Genomic DNA, 22,264 nt, shown 5'->3' on the forward strand with positions numbered 1-22,264 from the left:
AACTGTTTGTGTCTATTGAATTCGTACTTACCAGAGTGAGCACCTTTTTAATCTGATTCAACTTCCAATTCCTGTAGGGGGATGTTGAGTGACAGTTGGCTAGAGCCTTGAGGCTCAGCCATCAGCAGGCTCTGCACCCCTGGGGGAACAGGCTGTAACAGCATGGGGTATTCACATTGTGTGTGTGTTTGTGTGTGTTTATTTACAGCAAATCGATGGCAAAGCCTTCCTGCTTCTGACACAGACAGACATCGTCAAGGTGATGAAGATCAAACTGGGCCCAGCACTGAAGATATACAATTCCATCCTGATGTTCAGAAACTCCCAGGACCTCACTGAGGAAGACCCTGCCCTAAGCCAGGTCAGGGGGTAGCCGGCTCACCGGACTTGCATGGGCCCCGTCAACAGGAAGACTGGTGCCTCTTAATTTGATGTTGACGTCTCTGGGGTCCTATCCGCATTTTAGGAGGGCCTTCCAAAGTGTGGTTTGTGTGTGCAGAGGACTTTGATGCCTGACCTAGCGCCAGTGACTCACTCGGGGACAAGGTGGGTTTGGGAAGGTCACTACCTGGGGGCGGGACTTCTCCTGCCCACCATGTGCTGCAGCAAGGGTGGGACCCCCACTTTGATGTGCTGCAGCCAGCAGACCGGAGAAGCCCCACTCACACCTGATTCTCCCCCTTGCCATGAAAGAAGACCATTCCCCATTTGGCACGCGTACAGCTCTCAAATCTCCAAACAGAGAAGTCATCTTCAGGAACAGGTGTGAATGTTTTTACCTGAACCACATCTGAGCGTGCCCCACATCGGCTATCTGGGTGCCGCAGGTCCGAGAGATGGAGGCCTGGTGCTTTAAAAGCAAAAGACTTCACAGGAGGTATCTGTGTACTTTTCTCAGGAAGTGTGACTCTTTAAAGATAACAGCAATAAAAAGCACATGTGTTCAGGACTCCTTAAATCTCCTTACTGTCCCATTTTCCATTTCCTGGTTTGCTCCCAAACCTAAAAGAGCCTAAAAGAAGTGGGAGAGTGGCCAGAGGTGAGGTGAGAACAGGCAGAGGGCATCCAAAAGCTGTTCATTTCTTGCTGAGCCCCCACCACCAGCAGCGGGACCCGGGGACCCTGCCTTCACATTGGCATTGGGCGGTGGGTCTGAAATCTTCCTGGCTCCACTCCAAAGAGGTTGCAGGAGAACTGTTCCTCCCACTGGCTGTGGAGTTCCCATTGCAGGCAGCTGTGTTACATTGGGGCCTGTGCACATCTTTGAGAGGGAAGATCTCTAAAGTAGGAGCTCAGTATTGATTCTTTGAAAAATTCCGATTTGTTATCCAACCTTATTTTTTTGTTACAGGTGATTCTATCCGAGATTTAAGTCGTGTGGAATCAGTCCCACAATTTTCAAAGACAAGTACCTCTTTGCTTACACTTCTCGCTCTTGTCACACATAGTAACAGCTACCAATGCCCTCATGGGAGTGGACCGTCATCACTGTTGAGGGGGAGGGAAAGGCAATAGATATAGAAAGACTCAGCTCTATCTATTTGCTTCATTAAGATGCTACAGTTTAAGAAAGTTGATTTCTGCTTCAAGAATGTCTCCAAGTGTAAGTCCCTGAAGAAACGATAGATTTTTTCTCAGAGGTGTGCATTAATCACATGCCTTTGTATCCGTACAGAAATGGAATTTTAATATATTATTGGTTGATGTCTTGTTTCTGTGGAATTTTGTTTGGTTTTGCTTTGCTTTTTGTAAACTGTCATGTGCAACAAAAGTACCTGCTCTGCTGTGTTAAGATTTTAATATATTTTAAATGATAATAAACAGATAAAACCCATACCTGACTACTGTCTTAATGACTGTGCTGCCATGACCTGTGCCTGCAACACAGCCTGGAACGTGTCTTTTCTCTGCATGGAGAACAAAGGTAACTGCCTGCATTGGCCAGCGAAGAAGTCAGTCACTTTGGGGGACCATGCTCCTTAGGGTGTTTCCTTAGGAAAATAGATTGACATATTAATACTCTTAGAAATCAAATTGTAAGTTTTTTAAATTACTAAGAATCTCAAAATTGCTCATTGTATAGGCTCCATAGAAGACCAGAAATTTTGGGCTTGTATATTTAATATATGTCGTTTCAACAGAAGGTTCTCAAACAGGATGGATAAAACAAGCCAAATTGGGGTTGAACTATTTTGTTCACAAAAGACCATGTGGTCACATAGGAAGAGAGAAATCCAGGTAGCCAGCCATCAGCTTTGTCTTCCAAGTATCTGAGGCTTATTCAAAAGAGAACTCAGGGGCAGTTCTGTGTTACTGACAGCGAGAAGCTGCTGCTTGAGCTGCTTGCAGCCCATATCAGAGTGGCTGGGATCAAGTCCCACCTCGCCTTCCACACCAGCTTCCTGCTGACCCATGCCCGGGGAGGCAGCAGGTGACTGTCCAAGTACTTGAGTCCCTGCCACCCATGTGAGAAACCTCAGTGAAGTGCCTGGCTCCCTTCCTTCTCCCTTTTAAATAAATAAAAATTACTTTTTAGAAAAGGGAACTTGGATCCCCTAACCAAGTATTAGCACTACACAAAACAGTGCCATCATCAGAGGAACTGCTCACCAGGAAACTGGAATTGCCCACCTTTTGCCCCGTTTCTGAGGTGTCATCTACCAACATGACCTCACTGGAGTTAGGACACAAAGGGCACAGGCAGGTAGAGTTATAGACAGACAGAGAGAGAGAGAGAGAAAGGTCTTCCTTCCATTGGTTCACTCCCCAATGGCCACAACGGCAGGAGATGTGCCGATTCAAAGCCAGGAGCCAGGTGCTTCTTCCTGGTCTCCCATATGGGTGCAGGAGCCCCAGCTCTCGGGCCATCCTCCACTGCCTTCCCAGGCCACAGCAGAGAGCTGGACTGAAAGAGGAACAGCCAGGACTAGAACCCAGCGCCCATATGGGATGCCGGCGCCACAGGCGGAGGATTAACCAAGTGATCCACGGCGGCGGCCCCCACAGTTAACTCTTGAGAGCTGACCAGTGCCAGGCCCGAGAGGCTACAGACAGTCCACAGTCCTGTTCCTCCAGGTACCTCTCTCATGTTCCCTACTTGATTTGCACTGAACTTTCTCTTCTCCAAACGCACCAGTTCATGGGTGTCCCCTATTCGTGTCTCTGATCCCTCTGCCTAGGTGTTCTTGCCCCTCCCCCAACTTCTTCGCAGTCTTTTTTGACTCCTTAACTGTTTGCGTCCACAGTATCACCTACTTCACAGCCCCACGGTACCTGGTCTCTACCCACCATTTGGCTTTTCTCTTTTTATTGTTCCTAGTTGGTCTCTCCCCCAGGTCTGGAAGATCTGTGGGAACAAGGACTCTTAACTCTCATGTTCAACACCTGCTCTCACACTTAACTGACACAAGTAAGTATTTATTGCTGAAACAAGCCAATCAAACGCCAAGGCAAAGTCCACCTGTGCACTTTCCTAATCAGGCAGAACATCTCCATGGAATGAGAAGACAGTACCTACACCAAAGGTCTTTCAGTTTCACTTTGAGGATGCCTGCATACTTGTGAATGTAAATGGCCGACACAACACACACACGAGGGTGCTTCAAAATGTTCGTGGAAAAATGGAATTAAAAGGTCAGTTTATTTTGGTGCAAAAGGAAATTTGGAATTCATGTGATTTCATTGTATTTATCATGAACATCTTAAAGACTCTCGCACACCCAGATTCTGAATTTTTTTAAGGTGCATGAGCTCTTTGAGTGCTCAAGAACATTCTTTTTCAAAAATAAAAATACTCATTTGAAAGGCAGAGAGAGAGAGGCTTTCCATCTAATGGCTGACTTCCCAGATAGTTGCAATGACCAAGCGGGACCAGGCGGAAGCCAGGAGCCAAGACTTCTTCCTGCACATGCGTACAGGGGCACAAGGACTTGGCCCATCTTCTGCTGCTTTCCCAGGCCATAGCAGAGAGCTGGGTCAGAAGCAGAGTAACCAGGACTCAAATCAGTGCCCATATGGGATGCCTGTGCTGAAAGCAGCAGCTTTACCTGCTACGCCACAGCGCCAGCCTCAGACTTCAAACCTTTTAATGCTATTTTAAAGCACCCTCGTATGGGGTGCCGACATTTAAGAGCAACCACTAAGTAGCACCAGGAATGTGCCAGCAGTGATCCACTTCTCTAAGTCAGCAGTGGCTGAACCTCAAAGAATCTCCTGCATAGGAGCCCCGAGTGTGCATCAAGCATGAGCACCTTCAGCAACCCAGTTGAGCCACTCTTAGTGCCACACCAAATTGGAGGCCCAGGAGCAGGTACGGCAGACGCTGGGGTGCTGTTGAGCCCTCAACTGCCTGGGACTCACCTCTACCTGCATCCAGCTCCTGTTCCAACCAGTGCCCCTTCCCCAATCCCGATGCATTCCAGAAAGGCGTGACCTATCGGGAGCTGAAATCGTCCCTGTGCGGGGAGGACTCCCACTACCTTTGGGTCAAGCAGCACCCAGAAATGGCAGACAGCATGTAGACCCCGGCTGCCCCAGGCCAACCTCAGCCTCATACTCACCTCCTCCTCTCCTGACCAAATACACACTTCTAGGTTATTAGAGGAAGCTCCCCCAAAGGACCATTTGTGCAACACATCACAAGTACACATGATGATGCTGGAAGTTAGATCATTAACGAGAGTCCTGAAGGAGCTTAGGAGTTGTGGGACTGTAGTCTTTGAATGTCTGTCACTTCAGATAGCTTCAGCGAAAATAAATTTCTCTCACTTCCAACAGCCCTAGGACATTAAAAAAACCTTGAGCCTTAACAATCTCTGAGCAGCTCCTTTCTTCCTCTGTGATTTGAAATCCTGACCTTGTATAACTCGTGTTTTAAAAGCGTTTCCAGGAGTGCTGGTGCTGGAGATGGAGACCTGGCTAACACAGGACTCCCAGTGAGGACGCGGCTCCCTGGCTGAACGCTGATTTTCAGACATGCCTGGGATGTCTGAGAGGAGTCACCCATGTCTACAGCACCCCCATCTCTTGAGCGGGGTCGGGGTGGGGGGAGGCAGGGGCAGATACCATGAAGTACTTGGGCTTTGGATGTGGTGCAGCTTTAAACCCAAGACTCCTGCAACTTGCCGGATGCATGCTCTAGAAGCAACTCTTAACCACCCAGCAAATGACCAGCTCTCTCCACACTGGCTCATTTCTTTTGAAACACTGAGTTTTACTTTACACCATTTTAAGGAAATTCAGTTTGTCTCTGCAATTTCTGGGGCTGAAGAACATTATGTTGAATAGGACGAGTTTCTGTGACTGTATTCTTAATGTTTGAGAACGTATTCTCCACAAATATTTTCTGTAACAAAGACATGTCTCCCCAAAATTATTCCTGTACATATATTCATGAAGAATTTATTTAATAGATTCTTGAATATGCAGAATCCTTCTATCCTTCCTGTGAATACATTGATTAATAAAATATTTAGAAGAAATCCTTCTTCAAGATACATTCCTGTTCTATCCCCTCGGTCTCTGTCTCTCTCTGCCCTTTGGTCTCCAGCTATAGCAGGCAGCAGGGGCAGCCACACTCCTTTTAATGATGCTGTAAGACAAAAAGAAAACTGCTCAACCCAAACTCAAGAGTTAAGTAAATTTGCTGACTGAGCCATTTGGTGAATTGGTGATCGGTAATTTGATTTCTCAGTAAAATTACCTGCTTCTAAGTCTTTGCATCAGGCTTTCCTTTCGGACAGATGACAGATTTTGAATCCAGTGGTCAATAAAACACACTCCTGCGGTGTCTGCCGAACCCAAGGCTGGGATGGGCTGGGAAGTCCAGAGGGCGTGATGGCAGCGTGGAGATGGGCTCCTGCAGGACTGAAAAGGCCCCGGGAGCGTCACCGGAGCATGCTGTCCGTCCCTTGGGGACTGCAGAGTGTGGAGGGGCAATGCTATGGTGCCCCAGTCACCATTTCCTAACAGCGGCATGCAGGAATAACCCAGAGGTGGAGCAAAGTCAGCTGGGGACGTGATGGGGTGAAAAAAGCATGTGAAACAACCCTTCAAAAGAGAATGGGAATCAAAACACGGGAGGAATGAGACTTTAAGTTTAAAGTATGCTGTTAATTTCTTTTTCTCCAAATGCTTCTGTTTGATGGCATTGTGCTAATGGTTTTGTGCTATGTTTTGTCGATGAGGCAACACCCATCAATTCCCATTTACTGCCATTTGAAACTAGATGTTGTTCCCTTTGATTTAGGAATATAGGCATCAAGGAAGATTGATAGAGGAAGAACACAGTGTGCTGAGACCCCCAGTTAAACCCAGATGGTCCCACGATGGATCAAACCGCGATCGTTGAACCGCAACTCACAGCAGTTGTATCAAGCATGCATGGGGACTGTTTTACAACTCCGATGCCTGTATTTCACCAAGAAATTCTGGGGTCTCAGCGGTTTCCGGTAAGAAACGTATCGAGAGCTATTGACTAATATTAGCCCATTTTCAGTTTTTTTTTTTTTTTTTTTTTTTAAGAAATAGAAGATCTCTTTATGTCTTAGTTCATTTTAGTTTTAGATTTAGTGTTGCTGTAACAGAACATCACAGACTGGGTAATTTGTGGACAACAGGATGGTGTATGTGTATGTGTGTGTGTGTGTGTGTGTAAATTAGGACGATTTGGGAAATTGGGTGTCCATGAGCATGGCATCAGCATCCGATGTAGACCATCCTGTTGGTTCATTCCATGGCAGAACACAGAAGGGCAAGAGAACTCAAGACAGGAAGAGGAACTCAAACTCACTCCTGTGATAACAGCATTAGTCCATTCATGAGGACAGAGTCCTACTGACTTAATCACTTCACATTAAGTTTTACTTCCCAGCACTGTTGCACTGGGATTGAGCTTACAACACTGGCGCTTTGGGGGCACCTCCAGACTGTAGCACTCCCAAAAGGTGCCCAAGTCTTGTCATCAGCTCAATGTGAGAGCAGATAGGATAAGTGTGGGATTCTCATCTGGCTTCCCTAGAGGCAGATGTTTCTCTATGAATTGTTCCTGGACTTGAGGTTAGGGTGCACAGTGATAATTTGCTTCAGAATCCAGTAGAGGTTACTTTTTGTTTTGTGTTTTCCAAGCAGAAGCAATTTGAATTTCATTTGGCCTGGCCTCTCCCACAAAGAGTCTACACACCAGTCAAAAGTGAGTTTATTAAAGGGAAAGTGACTCAGGTGATGTGGCACTGGTAATTGAATCTTATTCTTTCATTTTTCAACCAATTTCCAATGTTATTTCTCTTCAAGAACAGCCAGACTTTCCCTATATTTTTTCTGAAAGAATAGATTTTTCTTTTATAAGCCTCTGCTATCATCAGTCTGAAACCTGAAGCTGTCCTCATTGGATCTTCAAAGAGATTTAGCCCCATGCCTCCTAGGCTGGGAAAGATAGGTCTAAGAGTAGAAGGAAAAATATCACAGATACACGTTTCTATTGATTCTGAAATTTCCCTCAAACAAATTAACAAATTCACCTGAGCAGATGTCTCTGTCTGCCTACTGTGGAAATGATTAAATCCATTCATTCAACAGAATCCAGCATTATTGGCAGTTGGGATATTTCTGTGCACAAATCAAATAAATATTTCTCCCTTTATGAAATTCAAATGTGAGTGGATAGAAAGTAAATAATAAGCATAAATTACGGAAATGAATGGTAGAAGGGTAGAGAGACCAGTCTGGGGTCTTACGGAATGGGGATGCGGCCTGACTGGTGCACAGATCTCTGCACAGTAGGGTCAAGTGGCGCCCTTTGGTGGAATCCGCCAGCATTTCGTGATTCCCTCGACACATAACCGGCACATACCTGAATGTTCCTGTGATCATTTCTAAGTCTTCATTCCTGCTCTGCTGTTGTAAACTGTGGAGACAGCTCCACATCTCCCCTACAGAACCTGTCACAGTCTGCAGCGGTGGTTCTCAGTACCCATCGCTAACTGACTGGCCCAAGAGTATGAATATTATTTCAAACCCCAGATTGATGTTAGCAATTATGTAACCTATTACCTGGAATTTTCTAGACCTTTTCCCCTCTGGATTGTAAACTGCAATTAACAAGAAGTAATCAGACATACTTCTAATGTGATTAACTGAAATTGTCATCAGGAGGTAATTTTAAATACTGTCACACTTTAAATACAGACAATAATTTTAGCTCATTGGTGTTCTAATATTTATTATGCATATGTACCTAAGAATTTTAAATGCAAATATGTTTTCACATAGCTATGCTTTGTAATCCTGCCAAACCCAGAAAGTTATCCAACACTAACATTTGATTCTCATCCCCTTCCAGTAGGGTAGCTAAAGGTTAATAATGTGGTGAGAGAGCAAGTACAATGATCAACTAAAAATGGCAATAACTTTATTTTTTAAAAAGATTTGTTTATTTATTTGAAAGGCAGAGTTACACAGAGAGAAGAGAGGTAGAGAGAGAGGGGTCTTCCATCCGCTGGTTCACTCCCCAGATGGCTGCAATGGCCGGAGCTGCGCCGATCTGAAACCAGGAGCCAGCAGCTTCTTTCAGGTCTCCCACACAGGTGCAGGGGTCCAAGGACTTGGGCCATTTTCTACTGCTTTCCCAGGCCATAGCAGAGAGCTGGATTGGAAGTGTAGCAGCCAGGACTCAAACTGGTTGCCGGCACTGCAAGTGGCGGCTTTACCTGCTACGCCACAGCGCAGTCCCAGTAAGGTGGGAAGGGGTATGTACCTTATACCTAGAATAGGTGCTATATCACAATTGTTTTCATTGCCTCCAAGGGGCAATGTTTCCAAATAGGTCAGTTTTATGCACGTTAATTTGAGAGTTGATTAGCCTTAGAGGATACACAATTTTAGCAACATGTTTTCATCTATTTATTTTGCTCTCTGCCAGTTCATTTAAACTGAAAAGTCTATAAATTATAACAGTTTACCAAGATCTGTACTTGGAATCACTTGAAAACTTTTTTTTTTTTGACAGGCAGAGTGGATAGTGAGAGAGAGACAGAGAGAAAGGTCATCCTTTTTGCCGTTGGTTCACCCTCCAATGGCCGCTGCAGCCCGCACATCGTGCTGATCCAAAGCCAGGAGCCAGGTGCTTCTCCTGGTCTCCCATGCGGGTGCAGGGCCCAAGCACTTGGGCTATCCTCCACTGCCTTCCCGGCCCATAGCAGAGAGCTGGCCTGGAAGAGGGGCAACCGGGATAGAATCCGGCGTCCCAACCGGGACTAGAACCCGGTGTGCCGGCGCCGCAAGGTGGAGGATTAGCCTGTTAAGCCACGGCGCCGGCCAGCACTTGAAAACTTTAAAAGGAAGAAAGAGGAAAGCAAAAGAGAGAGAGAAAGAATGAAAGAGAAAAAGCAGTTATATCAGTTGAGCCAATTATCTGATCAAAATTTTCTTTTGTGAAAGATGTAGATACGTGTCAGGGCTGTGGCACAGTGGATTAAAGCCCCAGCCTGGAGCCAGGTGGCCACATGGCCGGTGTCAAGCTCCACCCCCATCCTAATGGGATTCGCTGCCCCTACTTCCCTGCCTGCCCCTACAAAGTTTTAAAAGGACCTGCTCCTGAACATGTGGCTCTCTCTCTCTCTCTCTCTCTCTCTCTCTCTCTCCCGTCTCCTGACTTCTCTGTCTCTCTGTCTCTTGCTCTCTTTTATGCTCTCCTCTCTCTCTTTCTCCTTCTTCACCCCTTCCCATCGGTCTGTTGGGTTTCCTCCAATAAACCCTTTCCCTTAAAAAAAAAAAAAAAAAAGCCCTAGCGTGCAGTATGGGATCCTATATGGGCGCCAGGTCAAGTCCTGGCTGCTGCACTTCCCATCCAGCTCCCTGATAATGCACCTGGGAAAGCAGCAGAGGATGGCCCAAGTGCTTAGGCCCTTGCACCCACCTGGGAGACCTGGAAGAAGCTCCTGACTTCTGACTTTTGATCTGCTCAGCTCTGGCTGTTGCGGCTATTTGTGGAGTGAACCAATGGAAGGAAGACATTTCTTTCTGTCTCTCCCTCTCACTGTCTGTAACTCTACCTCTCAAATAAATAAAAAAAATTAAAAAAGAAAAAGTATGTTCTAGGACTATGTAAGATTTAGCATTTTGATTAAGGAAAAATGTGACTTAATGCTAAGGTAAGTTTAACAACTACTGGCTTTACAGAGTCTAATTGTCTTGTTTAATTTTTGAGAGGCAGAGAGAGACAGATGGACAGAGAGACACTCCCATCTGCTGGTTGATTCCCCAAATACCCACAAATGCCCCATTTGGGGCCAGGACCAAATCCAGGAGTCAAGGACTCAGTCCAGATCTCCCTCTTGGGTGGTACGGGCAAAACTGCTTGAGTCCTCACTGCTGCCTCCCAAGGTCCACATCAGCAGGAAGCTGGAATTGGAAGCCAGAGCCAGGAGTCCAACCCAGGCACTCTAATGTGGGTTGTGGATATCCTAACCAGCATCTTAACTGCTTAGGCAAAGACGTGCCTCGAGCACAACTTTTAAAGGCTGTATTTATGTATGTTAGAGGTCAGGGCTGTGGGATAGTGGGCTGGGTCACTAGCTGTGACATCAGTATCCCCTGTGGGCGCCAGTGCGAGTCGTGGCTGCTCTGCTTCTAATTCAGCTCCCTGCTGGTGCACCTGGGAAAGCATCGGAGGATGGCCCAAGTGCTTGGGACCCTGCACCTACATGGGAGACCCAGATGAAGCTCCTGGCTCTTGGCTTCAGCCTGAAGCAGCTCTGACTGTTGTGGCCATTTTGGGAGTGAACCCATGGATGAAAGATCTCTCTCTGTCTCTCCTCTCTCTCTACGTTTCTTCCTTCCAAATCAATCAATCCATCAATCATAAAAAATTAGAAGTAGTTTTATTGTATCTTGAACATGGATTTTGAACTCCATCAAATTATGATTTCTTTACTTACTTCTTAATTATTTATTTATTTATTTGGAAGGTAGTGTTACAGAGCGAGAAAGAGAGAGAAAGAGATTGATCTAGAGAGAGAGAGAGAGAGAGAGATCTTCCACCTACCAGTAGTTCATTCCCCGAATGGCCACAGTGGCTGGGGCTGGGCCAGGACAAAGCCTGGATAGATCTCTATCCAGGTCTCCCAAGTAGAGACCATCTTCTGCTGCTCTCCCAAGTGCATTGGCTGGGAGCTGGATTGGAAGGCACTCAAACCAGTGCCCCTATGGGATGCTGGTAATGCAGGAAATTCTTAACCTGTTGAACCACAATGCCTGACCCTCAAATTGTTAATTTAGGAACTCAATTTTTGTGTAATTTAAGCTCTGGATCAAGTGCTGTATCTGCTTGGTTCTTGTCCACCAATCTTCAAGATCATGGCAAAAATTAACTCTAAGATACAGATGCTTTTCCATATCTAAACATAATTTACTTATCTTTTAAAAATACCTAGCATAATTTTCTCTTGGCAAGTAACTGTATAACTTATACTCTGATTAACATTTTGTAATTCAAGTCTCACTGTCAATTTTTACCACAATGAGAGTAATCATTTTCCAATTAACTTTTTTTTTCATTATTTACTTAAAATAAGCTTGTTAGAACCTTCAGGACAGGACTTTGTTGCTCCTAATTTTCTTGGATGATCTATTTGAAATAGCTTTTTTTGCTGCTTTAATGTACCTTGGCAGAATTGGAGGTTTAATTTTTCATGTCTGTGAGTTTCTTAGCCCAGGGCTCTTAGACCTTCCTTTGTGTCTCTTCCTTCTCCAGCAGAATGCTTGACATAAAGGAGTTACAATAATGAATGAACAAATGAACACCTACTATAATGGGTTAAGCTGCCACCTGCATGCCAGCATCCATATATATGGGCAATGGTTCGAATCCTGGTTGCTCCACTTCTGATCCAGTTCCCTGCTAATGTGCCCTGGAAAGCAGGGGAAGATGGCTGAAGCCACCCACTTGGGAGACCCAGATGGAGTTCCAGGCTCCTGGCTTCAGCCAGCTCCAGCCTCAGCTGTTGTGGCCATTTAGGGAGTAAACCAGCAGTCTCTCTGTGACTCTAGCACTCTGTGTAACTCTTTCAAATAAATAAATAAAATCTTCTAAAAAAGAAATGTAAAAAGTCATTTGGAGATCAGCACTATGGAGTAGTATATTAAGCCTCTGCCTGCAATGCCAGTATCCCATGTGAGCACTGGTTCGAGTCCTAGCTACTCCACTTCCGCTCCAGCTCTCTGCTAATGCACCTGGGAAAGCAACCGAGTATGGCCCAAGTCCTTGGGTCCTGAAGAAGCCCCTGACTCTTGGCTTCATTGCAGCCACTTGGGAAATTTTAAAGTTTTTCATTTAAATGAGGGATCTTCAAAAAGTCTATGGAGGGGCTGGCATTGTGGTGTAGCAGTGGAAGCCACTGTCTGCAATGCCGGCATTCCACATGGGTGCTGATTTGAGTCCCAGCAACTCCAGTTCCCTGCCAATGCCTTGGGAAACAAAGCGGAAGATGGCCCAAGTCCTTGGACCCCTGTCCCCATATGGTAGACCCAGATGAAGCTCCTGACTCCTGGTTGCAGCCATCTGGGGAGTCAACCAATGAATGGAAGATCTCTGTCTCTGTTTCTCCTTTTGTTTGTGTTAACTCTTTCAAATAAATAAATAAATCTTTAAAAAAAATTCTAAAGTCCATGGAAAATGCACATAATACAAAATTTTGCAGGGATTTCAAAATGTTTTCACCAATATGAGCTTCTAACTGCTTTTCCCCAGATTTCTGGAAGGACCCCGTAAGGCGTTTGCTCTGTTCTGCTCTGCACCCCCACCTAACCTTCCAGAACCCTCTCCTCTGAAGGCTCCCTCACAGGCCAGCTGGGGTCACTCCGACCTCTGGCTCAGTTCTGGTAAGTGCTTGCGATGCCATGGATTCCTATTTTCACTCTCTGTCCACGTCAGCTCTTTCACAAGCGTCATCTGAGGAACAGGAGGTGGAACAGAACAGAAATCATGGGGTCGTGCAGCAGTGACTCAGCAGCGTGCAAGCTGGCTAATGCGCCAAGAGAACTCCAGACGTGGCTGTTTTGTTCACGGTTTTGAAAATGGGACCCAAGACAAGGCCCTGGAGGAAGAGGCTTCAGGTGAATAGTGCGCAGTGTTCAGGCCTGAGGATGTCACCTGAGCCTTTTTGTTGTGATGCCTGTGTGATGTCCCGAGTGTCTGGTTTTTGGATCTGAAGACTTCTTCCTTTGTACTTAATTTTTTTCCCTGTTCAATTTGAACTTCTTTCTCGCTTATAATTAGGATCACGTGGTTTAAGCAACTTTGATAGTTTTTTAATATTTCCTGAAGCACCTTGCCCAAGGCTAAGAACATGGTAACTCAATAAGTAATTGCTCAGTTACATAAAATTGGTGGTGTAGAGAATTCAAATGTTTTTCTGAAGACCTGACTTTGAATCTGAAAACTGTCCATGAATGAAGCTGACTCCTATCAGCCATATTTGTTCGGGTTCTATCTTTTCCTGAGTATCTTATGGCATGGCAAGGCATCCCAGTCAAGGTGACCTTCAGCAACATCAGTGTGACTGGAACATGTATGGCCTAGTCCAAACAGGGTCCTCACTTGCATGAGTGCATTGGCCAGGAAGAAAGTCTTGCTTGTTGGATGTCCACCCAATTATTCTTTTTTTATTCTACCCAGAGTAATTACTTAATTAGAGCTTATTTATGGAAAAGAAGAAACTAGTGTATAAAAATAACTCAACAGAGAACCAGGCAAAGTATTACTTAATGGTTATTCCAATCATCCATTTATTTATCAGACATTTGTTGAGCAAGGCCCAATGCTCATCATAGAAGCACAAGTAATTATACACTGCATCTTTGAACCTTGGTGATACAAGAATGATTAAACAGCTAAGTAAAATAAGCAAAAGTGAGCATTACAATCTAAGTTTTAAAGTGTAAAAGCCTTTACTAGTTCATGCAAACTCTGATCAGGTGCTTCAGAAAGTCAGAAACGTTTGAGTCACAAAGTCAGCAGCTTTCCAATAATTTTGACTGCATCTCACCAGCCAGTAGACACACACACACACACACACAATATTTATCTAATTCTATTGTGTTTTGTTTGTTTTAATTATTTATTTATGTATTTGAAAGCCAGAGTTACAGAGACAGAGGGCAAGAGAGATGGAGAGAGAGAGAGAGAGAGACAGAGAGACAGAGACAGAGACTGAAATGTCAGGGACAGGTCAAAGCCAGGAGCCAGGAGCCAGGAACTCCACCTTCTCCCACATGGGTGGCAGGGACCAAACACTTGGGCCATCTTCTGCTGCTTTTTCTAGGCCATTAACAGGGAGTAAGATCAGAAGTGGAGCAGCCAGAACACAAACTGGTGCCAGTATGCAGGCCCCATGTTTTGTTTGTTTGAATGCTGACCCCAACCCACTAAACTGATTTTATGACCAATGTGTTGTGAGTAGGTTTGCAAAGCTCTGGCATGGGTCACTCGGTGGCAGTGACTCTTAGCCCTGGCTGCACAGCAGAGCCACTCTGGCACTTGAAAAAATACTGATGCCCAGGCCAAACCCAGACCACGTGAGTCAGAATCTAGAGATGAGGCATGGGCACTGGTGCTTTCTTTCATTTTGGTTCTTTGTTTTTCGCAAGCCCTGTCTATGATTCTAAAAAGGGATGAGGGACAGGACTCACTACGCAGTGAATGAAAATGTTCTTTCAAAACACCTATCATTTTTAATCATGTAGGCAATATGTGCACCTATTAAAATGAAAATGGCAAATACAGCTATAAAATAAAAAGGCTCAACCCTTCAGGCCTCCAGTCCCACAGCCTAAAGGTGAAAGAACATTCTAACCTGCTTTGTGCGGCTCCTCACTGAAATTGTCGGGTTTGGGCAGGAATCCGAGCAGATCCCCTAGGTTATGTTTCCAGCTGTCTTTAATATGCTGCCAACATAAAAATGCCTTTTGGTGTTTTGATGAGGATTTTGTTAGATTTTTGCATTAATTTGAGGTAAAAGAATGTGTTTACAGATTTAACAGGGTTAAATCTTTCCACCCATGAATGCAATAGTTCTTTTTATTTATTCATTTTTTAAGCCCTTCAAGAAGTCTTAGCTTTTTAAATAGATTTTATACAGTTGTTATTAAATTTATAGCTATGTGTTTTATCTTCTTTATGCCAACATAAATGAGATCATTTGCTCTGTTACATTTTATAGTTAAGTACTATTTGCTTAGTAAAGTGCTTACTGAATATGGGTATTAATTTTAAAACCATTTCATCTAACTGAATTGTCTTCTTTTCTGTTTTCTAGGTAAACAGCTACATTGTCTGAAAATAGTAATAATTTTATCTCTTCAGCTGATGGATTCATGTCTCACTTCTTTCTCTAATCTAATTGCATTGACTAATACCCTCTGAACAATGGGCTTTAATTTGAGATGTTTATAGGAAGGAGCATCTATTATACAAATGACTTGTAGCTAAGAATTATGTCCCTAATACACACAGGCATATTAAGACTGAGAAAAAATACAGAAAACTTGGCAAAATCGCTTGATAATTTTCCTCAGTTTTTTTTTTTTTTAAGTCTGTCACTTTTAAAGAAAATATCATTTCCTTCCAGGTTTATTACCATCACAATAAAGATTTTATCACAGACATTTGTAGCTGTGTGCCTAAAGTTCTTTTACTATAATTTTATACAATTAATAATTAATTATATAATTAAATTATGTAATTTATATAATTAATGATGTAATCTCTTCTCCTAAGATTATTTTTAAGATTTTTTAATTTATTTATTTGAAAGTAAAAGTCACAGAGAGAGAGAGAGAGAGGGAGAGACAGAGAGAAAGAACCATCCACTGGTTTACTCCACAAATGGCTGCAATACCCGGAGCGGGGCTGATCCGAAGCCAGGAGCCAGGAGCTTCTTCTGAGTCTCCCACGTGGATGCGGTAGCCCAAGTACTTGGACCATGTTCTGCTGTTTTCCTAGGCACATTATCAAGGAGCTAGATCAGGAGCTAGATCAGAAATGGAGAAGCCAGGACTTGAACCAGCACCCAAATGCCAGCATCACAGACAACGACTTTACCCACTGTGCCACAATGCCAATCTCTATTCCTTTATTTAACCCTAATCCACTGTTGGTGGGAATGTAAACTGGTTTAGTCATGTGGAAGGCAGTATGGAAATACTTCAGAAATCTAAAAATAGATCCACCATCTGACCCAGCCATCCCACTCCTGGGAATTTACCCAAACAAAATCAAATCAGCCTATGAAAGAGTTATCTGTACCCCCATGTTCATTCACAATAGCTAAGGCATGGAATCAACTCAGATGTCCATCAACTGATGAGTGGATAAAGAAAACATGGCATATATACACTATAGAATACTACTTAGTGGTTATATATATATATATATATATATATATGAAATTCTGTCTTTTGCAACAAAATGGATACAACTGGAAACCATTATACTTAATGAAATAAGCCAGTCCCCAAAAGACAGATACTGGATGTTTTATCTGATCTGTAATAACTAATAGAGTACCCGAAATGTAATGTTTTGGAGAGAAATTAACATTTTGAGATCTGATGCTTGTTTACAGCCCTTGTCTCTATTGTTGAGGAACAGTGTTTTTTTTTCTTCATACTATTTTTTGAACACTTTACTTAGTGTAGGATTAATTTTATGAGTATAAAGTAAACTAAAAATAGATCTTTGTAAAAATTAAGAGTGGGAAAAGGAGAAGGAGGAAGAAGAAGGGTTGGAGAGTGGGCAGGTGGGAGGGGAGGGGAGGAAGAATTACTATGTTTCTAAATCTGTATACAAGAATTACATGAAATTTGTATACTTTAAGTAAAATTTTTAAAAAAGATTTATTTATTTGAAAAAGAGAGAGAAAGAGAGAGAGACAGATTCGGTCTTCCATCCTCTGGTTCATTCTCCATTAGCTAAGATTGGTTCAGGCCAAAGCCAGGAGTCTGGAGTTCCATCTGGGTCTCCCACGTGGGTGGCAGGGGCCCATGTACTTGAACAATCCTCCACTGCTTTCCCAGGCACATTATCAGGGAGCTGAGTCAGAAGCAGAGCAACTGGGACTTGAACAAGCCTTCCAGGGTGGTGTGCTAAATTACAAGGTGGCAGCTTAGCTTATTGATCTACAATGATGGCCTCTGTTTTTTACACTTGGGAGTAATTTAAATAGAGTTGAAAATATTCCTTGAATTCAGTTCATATAATTCGCTTGAAACAAATGATCTACTATGTGTGAGTGTGTGTGAGTGTGTGTGTGTGTGTGTGTGTGTGTGTGTGGAGAGACAGAGGCAGACTGAGAGAGAGAGACCTACAGTCAAATGTTTTACTTCCCAAATGCCCCAGTGGCCAGGGATAGGCCAAGCCAAAGTCAGGAGCTGTAAACTCAATTTGTGTCTGGTAGGTGAGTGACAGGATCCCAACTACCCGGGCCAGCACCTCCGTCTCCAGCTGCTGCTTCAGCAGGAAGTTGGAAGTTGGATTTGGGGCCTGAGTTGAACTCAGGCCCTCCCATGTGTGATCTGGCTGCCCTAATAAGTGTCTTATCCTCTAAGCAAAAACACTTAGACCCTGGCTGCCTTTAAAATTATTGACTAGTCCCTAATATTTTTCCATGATAATTTATCTGTCTTAATAGAGCTGCCCAATAAAATGCAGGATGTATGATTATATTTGAATTTCAGAAAACCAATAATGCTTCTTTGCTATAAAGCATGTCTCAGATATTGGATGGACATACATATTTATACTAAAACAATTATTTATCTGAAATTCAAATTTCTGTTTGTTAAATCTGGCAGCTCCAGTAGTGGGATCACTTCTAGTGTGAACTTTGGTAATAACTGTTTTCCTAGAAAATTTAAATTTTCACTGAAATGTTCCAAAGTGTCCACAGAAAATTGGGAAAAGTGGTCTCTTGAAATATTTTCTCATTCCAAATTTTTGGTTTTCTCTAATTTTCTTTGTTGGATCAGTTAATCTTTTGTCTATTTTATTAGTTATAATAACACCACCTTGGAAATCATCCTGTTATTTCTGCTTTTCCAATAAACAAATATAAATATTTATATCTACTGGAGTACTTTAAAAAGTTCATGGGGGAGGGGGGGCAACGCTGACGTGTAGCAGGTAAAGCCACTGCCGGCAGGGCTGGCATACCATATGGGGGCAGCTTCGAGTCCCAGCTGCTCCACTTCCGATCCGGCTCTCTGCCACGGCCTGGGAAAGCTGTGAAGATGGTCCAAGTTCTTGGGCCCCTGCACCCGCATGGGAGACCTGGAAGAAGCTCCTGGCTCCTGGCTTCGGATTGGCACAGCTTAGGCCATTGCTGCCAATTAGGGAGTGAACCAGCGGATGGAAGACCTCTCTCTCTCTCTCTCTCTCTCTCTCTCTCTCTCTGCTTCTCCTTCTCTCTGTGTAACTCTGACTTTCAAATAAATAAATAAATCTTTAAAAAAAAAAGCTCATGGAAGATGAAATAAAACAATGTTTACTTTGTTGTAAAAAATGTTTTAAGTCCATGTAAATGAGAGGTCTTCTGAAAGCTCACGGAGAAGCTGGCACTGTGGTGCAGCAGGTTAAGCTGCTGCCTGCAGCATCGGCATTCCCATATGGGTTCTCATTCATGGCCTGGTTGCTCCACTTCTGATTTAGCTCCCTGCTAATACTCCTGGGAAAGCAATAGAAGATGGCCCAAGTGATTGGGCTCCTGCACCCACGTGGGAGACCTGGAAGAAGCTCCTGGCTTCAGCCTGGTCCAGCCCCAGCTGATGCAGCCGTTTGAGGAGTGAAATAGCGGATGAAAGACCGACCTCTCTCTCTCTCCCTTTCTCTCTCTCTCTCTCTCTCTCTCTCTCTCTCTCTCTCTCTCTCTCTCTCTCCCTCTCTGTAACTCTGCCTTTTAAATAAATAAAATGTATCTAAAAAAAACTTATGGAAAATTTGTATCATGAAAAACCTATGCATGCATTTCAATTTTTTGTGTATACCAAAATAAAATTATCTTTTAATCCCACTGTTCACATTCTTCAAAGTACCCTAAGATGTATTCCTTCCTCATATGTTCTTTGGGTTAATTTTGCCATTCTGAGGAGAGATAGAGGTTGGAAATTAAGTTTTGAAGTTCACAGAAAGTGGCTAATAATACTGTGTTGTGTGGGCAGAGGGTGAGAAGAGAAGGAATTCCAACTTTTTCAGACCTGGTAAGTAGAACAAGCTCAAAAAGAAGCCTGAGAAAGCATAGCCCGTGAAGCCAGACAGAGCCAGGAGAATATTAAATCCCCAATCGTTTCCAAGTCTCAGCTCATTCATTCATAAAATGGGGTGAATATTATCTGCCTGTAGTCTTCATAATGCATGCACAATCCCCAGTGCATAACGGGTATTCAATTCATTATTAGCAGCCAGTAATCTCTCCAAAGGAGAAATGAGATCTTCTGTAGCCTCCATGCTGCAAGCTGCCCCTCCCCGTTTTTGGGTCTCCCAGAACCATGGCCACAGTGGACCCACTGATGCTTCCTTTCTGGACTCCACTGAACACTAAGAACAGCCTCATGCCCCGTCCAGTGTTCCAGCGCTGGCACCAATCTATCTCTTAGCATCCTGGCGTGTCCTTAGGGACTTTCCTTCAATGTCCTAGATGGAATTATGTATCTCACCCTAAGTCTTCTCAAAGACTCTAGGCAGAAGTCATATCTCCCTTGGGATATAACTCACTTCATTTTTACATTTTTTAAATTTTAAAATATTTTTACATTTATTTTCATCTATGTGAAAGACAGAGACAGACAGACAAATAGAGGGAAAAACAGAGAGCGGTCATCCCCTGGATTTGGCCAGGAGAAGCCAGAAATCAATCCAAGTCTCTTACATGGGTGGCAGGAATGCAAGTACTTGACCCATCATCTGCTGCCTCCCAGGGTTCCCACTAGCAGGAAGCTGGAGTCAGGAGTGGAGGCAGGATTCAAACCCGGGTGCTCTGACATGGAAAGCAGACATCCCCAAGTGGCACCTGAACTACTGAGCCAAACACTCACCTGCCCCTGTACATTTTAAATGTATCCATAATCTTAAAAAAAATGCACTGTTACAAAAAGCAGATTATAAAACTTAAACATAATGAGTTTCAGTTGTGAGAATTTTAGCTATTTTCGTCAGTGACATGACACTGGCCAGAGAATCCTCCTTGTTGGCCCTTGTCTAGCTACCCGATCTAAGAGTAAGGCTTACCCCAAACACAGCTATTGACCATTCCTACTAAGGCATTTTAAAATACCTCTAAAAATTATTCTTAATTGACATAAAAGGGCCGACGCTGTGGCTCACTTGGTTGATCCTCTGCCTGCGGCCCCGGCATCCCATATGGGCACCGGATTCTGTCCTGGTTGCTCCTCTTCCAGTCAGCTCTCTGCTGTGGCCGGGGAGTGCAGTGGAGGATGGCCCAAGTGCTTGGGCCGCTGCATCCACATGAGAGACCAGGAGAAGCCCCTGGTTCCTGGCTTCGGATCAGCACAGCACTGGCTGTAGTAGCCATTTGGGGAGTGACCCAACGGAAGGAAGACCTTTCTGTCTCTCTCTCTCACTACCTATAATTCTACCTGTCAAATAAATAAAAAAAATTGACATAATAAGTGACATACCTATAGGACACAGTGTGATTTTTTGATACATGCATATAAATGTGTGGTGATCACACCAGAGAATCATCTAGCAGAGAACCGTCTAGCAGCACAGGAGGGTGACTGTAGCTTACAACAAATTACTGGATCTTTTATAAAGAGGAGTCCACGGGCTCCAAACAACAGGACTGGGTCAATGCTTAAGGAGATAGATGCTGGTTTCCTTGATGTCGTCACTGCTTATGCTTTTGGTCTTGCTCTCAGCCCTCTTCATGAAAGTAGACCCCGCCTCCCCCGGCTGGCAGATCAACCCCTGGGTCCTGTTCTCCTGGTTCCCAGTAATGACATCTGTTTACTGCTGCTGGAGTGCCAGGAAAGCTGCAAAGTGTCACAGGGAGTAGATCTCTCATTCCACATGCTTTTCCATGTGCAAAGGAAGCAATCGTATGGCATCATCTGAACTTTTTTTTTAAGATTTATTAATTTATTTGAAAGTCAGAGTTACACATAGAGAGAAGGAGAGGCAGAGAGAGAGAGAGAGAAAGAGAGAGGTCTTCCTTCCATTGGTTCACTCCCCAATTGGCCGCAACGGTTGAAGCTATGCCGAACCGAAGGCAGGAGCCGGGAGCTTTCTCCAGGTCTCCCACGCAGGTGCAGGGGCCCAAGGACTCAGGCCATCTTCCACTGCTTTCCCAGGCCATAGCAGAGAGCTGGATTGTGCCAGCACTGCAGGTGGCATTGTTACCCACTACACCACCGCGCCGGCCCCAATGAACTTGGGTTTTTAAGGATTATATAACAGGGACAATAACTCCTGTTTTCCTTCCCATTGTTTCCCTCCTGGCTCTGAGCAAGAAAACAGATTTAAAAATAATGCTTTCTCCTCTGCATCCAGCCCACCTCCCAGCTTCCAGCGAATGGAGGAGAACAGGTGAGACAAGGACAAGGGTACTGTGGCCGTTATAAAATACCTGGGTAGTGTAAGGTCGCGTGGTCCCAACGTTCATAGCAGGGCAGTGCTGAGATGCAGGCATCAGCAGAGCCCACCCTGAGAACGCCGAGGGGAAGGGACCTCCTTCCCTCCTGCTACCCTGCTCCTCTCAGTGCCATTCACAGGCAAATAAAAGCCTTCTTTGCTCAGCCAGGACATTCTTGCTGCACAGTGGTGAGGGCCCATGGAAGTCAGCCTCCAACTGCCTAGTGCCTCGTGACGTGCCTGCTTGTGGAGGCAGAACTTCGTGGCAGCCGGGAGTGAGCCGGCTGTGGAACAGCTGGCAATAGAGGCACAGCTTCCTGGAGTTTTACTGGATCATCTGCCTCCCCTTGGAGAGTCGTCGTGTGGGGCCTGAGGCTGGGTGGCAGACCCCATTTACAGTAATGACAGCAGCAGTAGCAGGAACATGGTGGCCCTCTCCACTCACCCTCTCCATTCTCACAGCAGCCCTACGTCGTTTGTCCTTTTACCACCTCCCCTCTTGTTACAGATGGGAACTTGGCATGGACAGCTCACATCACCTGCTCAAGATCATCAGGTAGAGAAGAGGCCTTGACACAGGGGCTCAGGATGAATGGGCCACACAGATGACCGTGATGCTGGTAG

At 44.4% G+C, this 22,264-nt stretch overlaps 1 protein-coding gene across 1 annotated transcript in view; it reads left to right on the top strand.

Annotated features, from left to right (window-relative positions):
- L3MBTL4 (L3MBTL histone methyl-lysine binding protein 4) overlaps positions 1–373 on the top strand; it is a 395,862-nt gene extending 395,489 nt beyond the window's left edge. Inside the window, exon 17 of the mRNA XM_062199981.1 lies at positions 209–373. Within this exon, the coding sequence (XP_062055965.1) occupies positions 209–373 (165 nt within the window). The remainder of the gene's footprint in view (positions 1–208) is intronic.
- Positions 374–22,264: the final 21,891 nt, after the last annotated feature.

This window comes from Lepus europaeus, chromosome 9 (genome assembly GCF_033115175.1).
Source record: "Lepus europaeus isolate LE1 chromosome 9, mLepTim1.pri, whole genome shotgun sequence".
In the NCBI taxonomy this organism is placed as follows: domain Eukaryota; kingdom Metazoa; phylum Chordata; class Mammalia; order Lagomorpha; family Leporidae; genus Lepus; species Lepus europaeus.